The sequence below is a fragment of the Panthera leo genome, chromosome B3, assembly GCF_018350215.1.
Source record: "Panthera leo isolate Ple1 chromosome B3, P.leo_Ple1_pat1.1, whole genome shotgun sequence".
NCBI lineage: Eukaryota > Metazoa > Chordata > Mammalia > Carnivora > Felidae > Panthera > Panthera leo.
Window position 1 is genome coordinate 37,599,284 of NC_056684.1, and position 12,897 is coordinate 37,612,180.

At 39.3% G+C, this 12,897-nt stretch overlaps 1 protein-coding gene and 1 pseudogene across 17 annotated transcripts in view; one reads left to right on the forward strand and one right to left on the reverse strand.

Moving 5' to 3' along the window:
* The window catches only part of MAP2K5 (mitogen-activated protein kinase kinase 5), a 270,688-nt gene that overhangs the window by 111,882 nt on the left and 145,909 nt on the right, over positions 1-12,897 (reverse strand). For all 17 annotated transcript variants that reach the window (XM_042941603.1, XM_042941608.1, XM_042941602.1 and 14 more), the window contains exons 14-15: positions 6,978-7,051; positions 5,963-6,013 (exon numbers count right to left, since the gene is read on the reverse strand). In XM_042941603.1, coding sequence (XP_042797537.1) covers positions 5,963-6,013; positions 6,978-7,051 — 125 coding nt within the window. The remainder of the gene's footprint in view (positions 1-5,962; positions 6,014-6,977; positions 7,052-12,897) is intronic.
* LOC122223497 lies at positions 2,355-2,425 on the forward strand (annotated as a pseudogene).

The following is a 12,897-nucleotide window of genomic DNA, read 5'->3' on the forward strand; positions in this document are numbered from 1 at the left end:
AAATTAACAAAAGTATGTAGGTTAGTAAGCAATCGAAATACATATCACAAACAATAGGCATTTTTTAAATAATTTTTTTAATGTTTATTTAATTTTGAGAGAGAGAGAGAGAGAGAGAGAGAGAGAGAGCGAGCATGAGCAGGGGAGGGACAGAGAGAGAGAGAGATACAGAATCTGAATCAGGCTCCAGACACTGAGCTGTCAGCACAGAGCCTGATGCGTGGCTCAAACTCGTAAACCGCAAGATCGTGACCTGAGCCAAAGTCAGATGCTTAACCGACTGAGACACCCAGGTGCCCCGGCGGGGGGGATTGTTTTTTAAGCTGGCAAGATCCCTGTGAATAGTACAGCCTATCGGTTACCCAAGAGTCTGGAGTGGGACGGTTCTAACTCAATCCTATCTTCCAGTTCACAAATTCTCTCTTCTGCTATATCCAATATACTAGCAAGTAGTGAGTTTTTAAATTTTAATCTAGAAGTTTTGAGATTTTATCCAATCTACCGTGTCACTTTTAAAATTTGTGATTTGAAGTCTGTATCTGTTGCTCCTGCTGGTTCTTTTTCATATTGCCTTGTTTCCTTGTGTACCTGGTTTTTTGTTCACTACTTGCTAGTTTTTGGTCTTGAAAAAATTTGAGAGATTCTCTGAGGCTTAAGGAAGATGTGCCCGCCTTAAACCAAGTTCTTAGCATGAAGCTCCTTTTCCAACTCAAGTCATGAATACAAACAGGCTGCAAATCTGTGTCAGTTAGTCTATGGCCACAACTCTCCCCCTTCTCCTTTTCCCCCGGCTTTTCTGCTTGGCTCTGAGAAGCCTTCTCTTTTGTTCCCTGGACTGGGGGAGGAGGAGCAGCTCTGGCTCTGGTTTGCTCTTACACTGAGAGCGAGCCCTTCAGGCTTCCAAGATGATACGGAGAAGATCTCCACGGAGACCTTCTGCGTTAGGAGGACGCCCGCATCATCGTTAGCGGTGGTACAGGCAGATGGCTATACCTACTTCGTCAGGCAGAATGAGCTTTGGTGTGCCAGATATTCCGCTTTCCTCTCTGTTGCAGGAGTCCACCTAAAAATTGTTCTAGGAGATTCCCATCGTCTTTTTAGCTCTTCAAAGCATTTGCGATGGTTTTTAAAGTATTTTACCTAGCATTTTTCAACAGAAGAGTTGGTGCGAATAACCTAACCTGCTGTCACTAGAAACTAGAAGCTGGTGTTCTAATTAAATCTTGACTCTCACTACTTGGCTAACTCCGAGATCCTGGGCTAAAGTTATTCCACCTTTGGTTACCTTATCTGTAAAATGAAGACAATGATAATATGTATGCTTCATGGGGTTGTGTGAAGATTAAATGAATCCATGCAATGTACTGGATTCGATACCTGTCACATGGTGAATGTGACTTCTACAAGTTCCACCTCTGAACACGCCTGTAAATTGTTAGCAGTATTATTTTTTAATGACTTAGGACCTTAAGAAAGCTGCCCTTTTTCCTAGTTATCATTTTCTTACACCATACACTTTAGATTATAGAAGAACGAACTGAGATTGCACATGCAGGGCTAGTTCTTTGAGTTATTTTCTTTTCAATATCTGAGCAGCCTCGCTGACTGTATTTGAGTAATCTGGGGGCCTTCTATGCCTTATAATGCACGTAGGACACTTAACCTAAGAAGTTAAACACTCTGTTTGTAATCAGCGAAAAGTCGTCTTTGGAAGGCAGCTTTCATGAATGAATTCATTCGTTTCGCAGGGTGTGGAGGCCTGGATACAGAGAATGAGCAGAATAAACACTGCTCCTCTGGAGATCGCAGTCTGGATCGGGAGAGACCGACATAATCTGGACAGAGTGAGGGGCACAGCGGTTAAAAGTACAGTCCCTGTAGACTTGAGTACTTAGGTTTGAACCCTGGTTCTGCCACTCATTAAATGTATGAACTTGAGTAAGTTACTCAACTTCTCTATCTCTGTTTTTCATCTGTACCATGAGAATGATAATATTTACCTGATAGGGTTGTTGTAAGGATCTAAAGCATTAATATACATAAGAGTTTAAAAGAGTGACTGGCACATGCAGCTAAATACTAGCTCTTATTATTTGTCATTACCACTGTATGAATACAAAGTAAGAAAAAAGGATGTAAGGGTATCATACTAGCTCATCTCTAACTGTATATTCTCACAACTTATCATTTGTCCTCTACCGCACTTCCTGTCCCCAACTATGTCCCCTTACCTTCTATTTCTAACGTCTCAGCTCAACCCTCCAGGGTGATCTCTTCTATAAGTACCCTTTCACATACTGCTTTACATCAAATTTGTACACTGTATGACTTCTTACTCTCTAAATGTATATTTGATCGCTTCTCGGCCTTTTGGCTAAGATCAAGTGTAGTATCTAAATGTATATTTGATACAACGTAAGTCTTTATTACACCACACATAATGTGGCCACATAACAATGCCACACTTCTATTCTTGCCCACATCGTAGGTGGATTTGAGTGGTTCCACCATAACCTGGCTGATGGCATGAAAGTGCTCAGTAAATACTGGTTGATTAACTCAAGGCACTCAGTTTCAGATACAGCTTTCGCTGGCATAGACCAGAGGCTGGCAAATTTTTCCTGTATGTGACCAGAGAGTAAATATTTCTCCCTCTGTGGGCCATATGGTCTCTGCCGCAACTGTCACAGGGACTCCACTCTGCCACCGCAGTGCTGAAGCAGCCACAGACAACCCCAAGCAAAAGGTCGTGGCCACGTACCAATACAACTTTTGTTTCTTAGCCAATTTGCTTTAGTTTGAAATACTTATGGATTCACAAGTTGAAAAAATATATACAGGGAAGTTGTGCACACTCACCCAGGTTCCCCCGATGGTAGTTTTATAGTACAGTATCATGGGGTATCAGGCAGGGATTAATACCCAGAACAGAATAACAAATGTTATTTCCATCTTTCCCCACTCCCAGCCTCTAATCTCACACCAATTAGGTAAGTACGTGGTCAACGAGAACCTCCTGAGTTATCAGGCTATCACTCTTTGCTTTCTAGGTATCTTATGCTTTTTACAGCTTGAACCATAAAGCTGATGACTAGAATTCACTCACCCGAGAAGCAAAGCAATTTTAGCTCTGCCAACCTTAGCTAACATTTCATAATTTCAATCCTCACATATTCAATTAATAGATGGATGCATCACACTCATCCATAAACCAAGAGGAAAAAAGGTAATTTCTTTAATGTACACCTGGGAAAGACGACTGTAATCTAGATTTGTACATTCAAACATAACGCAATTTAATTATTAGAGCAATTTAAAGCTATTAAAAACATGACAGGTAGAAAACATGGTGCGTAGATGAGAAGTTGTTTCTTTTCTTTATTTTAGAAAGAGGGAGTGAGCGTGAGCAAGGGAGAAAAGCAGAGAGAGACAGAGAAGAGAGAATCATTAAAAAAAATGTTTTTTATGCTTATTCATTTTTAAAAAAAAATTTTTTTTAACGTTTATTTATTTTTGAGACAGAGAGAGACAGAGCATGAACGGGAGAGGGTCAGAGAGAGGGAGACACAGAATCTGAAACAGGCTCCAGGCTCTGAGCTGTCAGTACAGAGCCCGACACGGGGCTCGAACTCACGGACCGCGAGATCATGACCTGAGCCGAAGTCGGCCGCTTAACCGACTGAGCCACCCAGGCGCCCCTATGCTTATTCATTTTTGAAAGACAGAGAGAGACAGAGCACAAGCAGGAGTGGGGTGGTGAGAAAGGGGGACACAGAATCGAAAGCGGGCTCCAGGCTCTGAGCTGTCAGCACCAGGGCCCGATGTGGGGCTTGAACTCATGAAGCACGAGATCATGACCTGAGCCGAAGTCGGATGCTCAACCGACTGAGCCACCCAGGCGCCCCGAGAAAAGAGAATCTTAAGCAGGCTCCATGCTCAGTGTGGAGCCTGACAAAAGGCTCGATCCCACCACCGTGGGATCATGACCTGAGCTGAAACCAAGTCACACACTCAACCGACTAAGCCACCCAGGTGCCCCAAAAAGTTGTTTCATTTATAATTTTATTCCTTAAAAAAAATTTTTTTTAACATTGATTCTTGAGAGAGAGAGAGAGAACTGAGTAGGGGAAGAGCAGAGAGAAAGGGAGACAGAGACTCTGAAGTGGGCTCTGCAATGTCAGTGCAAAGCCTGACATGGGGCTTGAACCACAAACTGTGAGACCATGACCTGAGCCAAAGTTGGATGCTCAACCAACGGAGCCACCCAGGTGCCCCTATTCATTTTTTTTTTTTTTTTTTTTAAATCACAGCATTCCATATTCTTTCAAAGACTGAAACTATGGGATCTGGTAGGGATTTATTAATGGTTTGGGTTTTTTTTTAAAGTTTATTTATTTTGAGAGAGAGAGAGCAAGCACGAGCAGGGGAGGGGCAGAGAGAGAAGGGGTGGGGAGAGAAATCCCAAGCAGGCTCTGCACTGTCCACAGAGTCTGATGTGGGACTCGAATCCACGAACCGCATGATCAGGACCTGAGCTGAAATCAAGAGTCGGACGCTTAACTGACTGAGCCACCCAGGTGCCCCAGGATTTATTAATTGTAAAGGTGGCTCACCAATCTCAGCTAACCTGGTAGCGCCAAGAGGGTGATTATGTTTTATGAAAACAGATACGATGACTTCAGGGGTTAATTTTTTTTTTTCACATTACTTAGAAAAATGAGAAAGAATGAATTTTCTTTAAAAACCAAGCAGAACAAACATTAACTATTCTGGTATTTCAATATAAAAAAAAATGGTTTGTACTGTTCTGAGGAGGAGATTCAGAGTAATATCTTTTTATTATCAAGATAATATATGAACTGAGAGTAAGATTCAGGTTTCCATCCAACTAATGTGTTTAACGTCATATAAAGACCATGGGGTTGGGGCACCTGGGTGGCTCAGTCGGTTAAGCGTCCGACTTCAGCTCAGGTCATCATCTCAAGGCTCGTGGATTCGAGCCCCATCTCAGGCTCTGCACTGACAGCTTAGAGCCTGGAGCCTGCTTCAGATTCTGTGTCTTTCTCTCTCTCTGTTCCTCCCCCACTTGCATTCTGTCTCTCTCTCTCTCTCTCAAAAATAAACATTAAAAAAAAAAAAAAGACTATGGGAAGTAAAACAGACTAAATAAATCTAGAATCCTCATTAAAAAAAAATGACCTTAAGGTGTTAAAACAAAACTTGGCTCCAAAATGATACTAGATAACCTTCCTGCTTGTTTCTCCACTCACTCTTGAAATGATTGTGGAAACTAATTACAGCATTTGTGCCCCCCAAACTTCCCTTAGTTAAAAGGTAGGAAAAAGGAAAAGGTCTAAGTCAAGTCCAGCTTGGGTCTTTGAAACAGCTCTATGCTTCTAATTTTTATACTTGGTAAATTTATTTCAGAAGAGTTAATAAATTATCTTATGACAGGAATGAACCCAAGTAAACAGAATATAGGTGTATAAGTTCGAAAAAGAATTTCCTGCTAAACCTTTACATTCAGAGATCCATAAGTAAGAGCTGATCACATCAATAATTTAATTCTGATCCAGTGACAAAGCATGTTTGTATTTCTGGAAAAAACAGCGAATCTTATTGACTGACATTTTGGGATACTTGAGGGTTAATTAAATAAGCCATGTGGCAAAGCGGCCAATGTGCTGTAAGGTGCAATTTTTCTGTAGGATTAAACTTCAAAACTCAGCAACTTCACCCTCGAACCAACTAGTTAAGTCAACTAAACAGATAAGTTGGTAGCTCCTGGATAAAATCTAATGCCTTTTAGAAAGACTTAAAAATCAGATCATGACTGGATTGACTTTGTAATTTATGATCTGTTAGGATAAAGCTGTGGAATTAATTCAAGAATTCTACATTACCAAGTACATAAAGATAAAGATGTTGGTTTTAAATGTTATTTTTGCATAAGTTTACTTACCGCCATATAAGCATTTGTTCCAACATACGTCTTGGCTATAGAATTCACCAGCTATGAGACAAAACAGTCTGTTAGAACAATATAAAGATAATGTGGAAATAAAATGGGCAATTATTCCTCATTTAACCTACAATCATCATTTCTATAAATCAACTAAAAATTATGTAAAAGGGAACAAATTTATCTACAAAGGCATTAAAAATGATTAAATCTCTCTTTTCTTTTGAATGTGATTTCCAATTTAAACAAGCACAGCATTACAGTTTATAGCAGATAACCTTAAACAATTCACTTAAGCAGGATGCTTATCGCTTTAGTACCCCAAACCCGCCTGATATAAAAAGTCAATTTGAAGTAGAATTTGAACACACTCATTTTTCAGTCAGATGGCTCAAGATGTGAATGGCGCCCATGCATTGCTAGAATGAAACGGGCACTAAATACGCTGGAGGGATAACAGACTTTGACAACTCATAATACAACGATGACCTTCGCTTTGGTCTTCGTGTTTGGCTGGGAGTAAAGGTGGCTGCAATTCAAATCAACATCACAGCACGCTCGTGGGTCACTATCACCGGGGTTCTCAGGGGAGGCCCAAAATGGAAATTAATTAAAATTTGTGCTGCACATTGTAATGGCCCTCCACTATTGTTCCTCCCAATATTAATTTTTATTGTGGGCCAGTTGGGCTCCCCAGGCACAGCTCCCACTCTGCCCTCCCTTTTGTCTGGTCAAAACGCTTTCATATCAAAGCTGCATCTCAATGAAGTTTGCTATTCGTAAGTAGTAATTACAATATCAGCAGTTTTTACTGTCATTAAACAATGAACAATCATATTCTGATGAAGGAAACTCGCTCGGAGATTAAAAATGAATAACACGCTCCCAGCCGAGGAGAAGATGCAGAGTTCTGTTTGTCTGGCAGCGAGGTGATTTTTCAATCCGAAGAGTAGACTGAAAATAAAAAGTGAATGTTGCAGACAGGAGAGCAGATTGGGAGGAAAAAGAGACCTACCTGAGTGCTAACTCCAAAATCACACAGCTTGACCTGTCCTCTTGTGTTTACTAGCATATTGGAGGGCTTCACATCTAGAAGGGGACCAAAAAAGTCCATATAACTAAGTCTGTATCTACAGTGCACGTTTAAAAAAAGCACACATGCACACCATACCATATTGCAGAAATGACATCATCTGTTCAACCCGGAATTCTAATCACAAATTTAATGCAAAGCATTTTATCTGGAGGCAAAATGTAAGGTCCTAACTCCTTCACTTCCAACCATTTCTGGTTTCTATGGAAGCAAGGGTTTATTTCAAGTGAAAGTCAAATAAAATCTTGGCTTCCAACAACAGTAAATACATCCATCATCCTATCCCCAGGCTTTCAGGAAAAGTAGGTAGATAAGAAAATGTAATCTTGCAAAGAATTTGCACAAAAAGGTTTGGCTTTGCTGTTGATGTGAAACTACTCCTCCCATCTAAGAAGCAGTAAGGCCAACGGGAAGCCAATGAGAAAAAAAATCATTCATATGTTGCTGGTAACGGGACATATCTATATGAAACAATGACAAAATGAATGCACTATTGCTATCTCCTGGTTTTATGTGACAAATGCTACTTCAGATAACACTCAGAAATTGGTCTAAAGGCGAGGGTAGATGTGTGTGCATATATGCACTTACTGATCATGGTTTCATTTCTCCTTCTCTCCCCTTACATCACTTTTGACTGCTGTTATAGTTAACAAAAGAATTGACATAGCTTTTGCCAAGGCAGTCAGTTGCTAAATAATAACACAAAGGGTTTCTGTGAAGCATTGTCAGTGACAACAATGAGCCATTTCAGGAATTCCGGGAGCCCACAAAAACCATCCAAGCAGGATAAGAGCACACCACTGTTGACGGTACAGAATAGCACCTGCTTCAACATTTCATCTTCAACTGCGAAAGTGGTCTGGAACAGACAACTTGTTATATTTAATACAGCATACAACCTGCATTACCCCAAAACTGAACAAGAGACTCAACTTTTTATGTAACATTTTTAAAAGACATGTGAGTATTCTCACCCCAAGCCTTCACTTTGCAAAAGAGTACCCTAACAAAGTATCCTGCCAACAGTAGGTACTTAATCCAAACTTCAAGTTCAAACTCAGTAAACAATTACTGAACTCTACTTCCTATGTGACAGGCAATGTGCCAGGCACTTTCTCATACATGTGCTCATTTGGTGTCACTTGGCTGACACTAGAATGTAAATGGCATGAAGGCAGGGACTTTGTTTCTTTTACTGACTACTGTATTCCCAGCCCCTAGAAGAGTCTCTGGCATATAGCAAGTGCTTAATAAATACTTGTTGAATGGATGAGAGAATAAACAAATGGAAACCATAAACACAAAGCATTATTTTATGCTGATGATTCTATTTCAGTGATCAGGGTTAGCTATAGAACATGTCTCTGTCGCATGACCTTCATACAAGACATACTATGTACTATCTTTAGAGGCACTCTATGAAAACAAGTTAGCATGCCTACGGCTGGTATAGGTTCTTTTCCCAACTAGTCTTTCTGCCTCCAACCTTCCTCAATTTGAACATAAATCTTACACACCATCGTATTAAATATCCACTTTTACTACATCATTTCTCTTCTTGGTGAGGAAGTAAAATATTCCCTGACCTCCCCCGCCAGCCTGAATGTGAACTCCTAGTTAGCATAATACATACACATTACAGCACCATTAGACATTCAATAAATGTTTGGTGAACTGAAAGAAATGTTAGACTCCACGTATGCGGGTCTTATTTTCCAAATCCAATTCTCATTACAGGCACTCAACTTAGAATATTTTTCTTTTGGACAACCTACTCTTTTATATATTGACATCTTTAAACCCCTCTTAAGCTGCCACATCAGATGGAGACAGTTAATGAACAAATATTTTGAGCTCCTGGAAGACGGAGCTGCCTGGAAATCATGAGGTATGCCAAAATTAACAAATCTTTAGCTTTAATCAGATACACTTTTGACTTAAGTGGATCAATAGAGAGAGAAACAATAAAACAAGAGAACTGCTAGATTATACTCTAAAAGGCAGGTGTAAATAAGAACTTCATTGCATTTTTCAGCTAAGGACATCATTTTAAACTTACATGCCAGCCTGCTCTATGACTTTTGCACATTCACCTCTCAGCCTAGTTCTCAGGAACACTTTATATGTGAAAGCAGTAAACACCAGTCATCCTCATGTCAAGCTTTGTACTCCACCTGACCATTTTAATCATTGTCTCGATAGAAACAAAACCCTCCATCACCAAGCCTTTGTTCATGCTGCGTGTTCCCCTCTCCCTTCCGCTCCCAAGTTGAGAAATCCTTCCTCGATATGTCCTGACTGAATCTTGCCCATATTTCAACTCAAGAACCCTCTCTCCCTGTTGCCTTGACTACTCAGGTCAACAAAGTCATGGCTTCCTCTGAACTGCTAATGCATTGACTATCTGTGCCATTTGTTTGGAACTAAGCATGTGACACTGTTTGACTCGTAGTTATTTACCATATTTACTGGTGGAGGTGTCACCACCCCACGTAAGAAGTTCACAGGGCAGGAAAATGCTTCACACATCCTTGTGTGCATCCCTTCCGACAACAGTGTCTTGATCACTGGTTAATGGCTTGTTAAACAATATACTAAATTTGCTAAGTACTCCCCTCACACTAATATCTGGAGACATCACTTGAACACAACAGACTCCTTTAAACAAAACCAATGGATGTAGGATAGGAGGCAGAGGATCTGTGTTTTGGTCTTTCTGGGCCTGCCACAAACTTGGCATGTGCATTTCACCAGGCAGGTGACGTTTTAATTTCTACCACTACAGGGAAATAGTAATAGCCATTCTGCCAATCTTAAAGAACTGTGGGGACTGGATGAGATAATAAATAAACTGCGCCCCCCACCCAAAGGAATGTAAAACTGCTTTTAAACTGTCAAATATTCCATAAATACAAGGTACTATTATCCATTGGTAATCAACCGAACTGTTATACAACAACAAGTGGGGTATTTTGACATATTTAGGAAATAGCTTGTTGTTACTGCAGCAAGTTTTACCTGTATTTGAGTAAATGCTAGCTGAAAGAAGGTAATTCCCAAAGTGTAGTAAGTAGAACTATAAAACCAATTTAATGTTTATGAGGATGCATTCTGGTCAGATCATGTGCACACATTCTTCAACAAGGCTACTGGTCTCTCCGTATTTGTGCTTGCCTATTACAGTCTGTGTTAAACACAGCAACCAAAGTGATCCATTTATTATTTTTTTAATTAAAAAACAATTTTTAATGATACTTTTAAAACTAAATCACCCCATGTCACTTCTCTGCCTAAAACCTAAAAGGGCTTCCTACCTCAACACAAAACACGGCCCTACAATCCTCATGATAGTCTCTGAGGCTGTCTCTGAGCTGGTCCCCACTAACTCTGTGCTCATACCCTTCCTATTCCTCTCTCTGCCCAAGCTGCTTCCTTTTACTGGCCTCCTTGCTAGACCTGTTACTGCTTTGGGGCTCTATCTCCCTGGAATACTCTGGTCCCATACATATACATGTGCATAGCTTGCTCCTTCATTTCCTTTAGGTTTTTAACTCACATGTAAAGAAGCCTTCCCCAGTTACCCGGTATGAACAGCAATCTCTTCCCACCCCAGACATATATGTAAATCTGTTTCTCAGTCCCTCCGTCTTGAAGGGAACCTACACAAACACAGAGAGTAGATGTTTGGTCACTACTATACCTAGACTGGTGTCTGGTACTGACAAGAAATGATAGTTGTTGAACAAATGGTGAATGAATGATATCACTACTGAACAGATGGACAAACGTGCCCATCCAGAGAACTTGGCCTGAGAAGGAGCTAATCTTTTCCCACCTAATGGCATATACATTTCACTACTAATGAATACATTTTTAAATGACATTTTTCATTCTGGAAAGAATCCACAGTTGTTCAAAAACACTTATTCAACAAGTATTGACTGACACCTTAACAAATGTCTGATATGGTAAGTGATGTGGAGAGAAAATGAGTCAGACCCTATCTCTGCCCTTCAGGCCAGTGCAGACTGAAGACCTGTTGGTATATTCTTTTACCAAAATAGAGCACATGAGAATTCAGGATAACCACACTGCTTACGTATAATCTAAATGGGATTCTCCTCCTGAACAACTGGTATGCTTCCTATAATAAAAACAATGATAATTATATAACTAAAGAGCTCCCAAGCTTGGCTGCGCATAAAACCCCCCACAAAACTGAAAAAACAAACAAACAAACAAACCCACAAACAAACCACAAAATTCCAAAACCAACTTTTTTGAGTTTCACCTCAGATCTACTGAATCAGAAATCAATCTAACACAGCCTGGTCTTCAGACCAGCATTTAGAAAAGACTAACATAACTTGCTATATTGCTTCCAACTTATCTGCTATACAGTTAAGAATATCTGAAGAGAAATTTCTTCTCTACTTTTAAAAATCGATTTTATTCATTAAAAAAACAATTTTATTGCAATCATTTTGAACTCTGAGTGTGACAAATGTAAACATCCACGTATCCACACCACAATCAAGATATGAAACATTTATGTCGCCCCAAAAATTTCCCTGAGCCCCTTTATAGTCAACTCCTTTCTGACCCCTGGCAACCACTGACTGGTTACTGTTGTTATAGTTTTGCCTTTTCTACATACATTATAAATCCCATAATATACTGGTTACTGTTTAGATGGTATATCTGTCATTAACATTCAAAGTTGATATGCTGCAGACAGTACACAGTTGGGTCTTGCTTTTTTAACTACATGACAATTTGTGCTTTTAATTGGAAAATTTAGACCATTTACATTTAATGTAATTATTGATATGGTTGAGTTCAACCTTACCATCTCACTATTTGTCCCATCTGTTCTTAGTTTCTTTTTTCTTGTCTCCTTGCTTTTTTTTGGATTATTTGTGTGTGTGTGTGTGTGTGTGTGTGTGTGTGCACGCGTACGTAAAATGAATCCACTGATCTCTACCATGGGCTTATAAGCCAGAGGCTGGCAACCTTTTCTATAAAAAAACATATTTCAGGCTTTGAAGGCCATATGGTTTTTGTTATAACTACTACTCAATTTTGCTATAGTGTAAAAGCAATCATAGGCAAAACATAAACTAATGGGCATGGCTGTGTTCCAATAAAATTTTGTTTATAAAAACAGGCAGTGAGCCAAATAGCCTGCAGGCTAAAGTTTGCCAGCCCCTGTTTGAAGCTTTTTTTTTTTTTTTACAGCTGCTCTAGAATTTGCAGAATGTTTAACTTCTCACAGTATACTTTCAAGTAATATTTGGATATTTCATTTGTAATGTAAGAACTTACAACAATACTTTCATTTTTTCCTTCCATCCTTTGTGTACTGTTACATATCTTTTTTCTACATGTTATAAGCTCCACAATATACTCTTTATTTTTGCTTTAATCTTTTAAAGACATTTAAAATTGATAAAAAAGTCTTTTATAATATCTACATGTTTACCATTTCTAATGCTATTTATTACTTTGTGTAGGCCTAATCATGCATTTGATACCATTTTTGTTCTGCCTCAATAACTTCAACATTTTTTTATAATGTTGGTCTACTGGCAATAAATAAAAAATTTTCTCTTCTTTTTTGCCTAGAGAAGTCTTATTTGTTAATTTTGAAATGTATATTTAGTAAACAGAACTCTGGATTGATAGGGTTCCCATCCCTAAACATTTTCAGGGTGTCCTTCCATTATCTTCTGGTTTGCATAGCTTCAGACAAGAAGTCTGCTGTCATTCTTATTTTATTTTATTTTTGTTCTACTTGTTTTCTCTGAATTATTTTAAAGATTTTTTAAATCACTGGTTT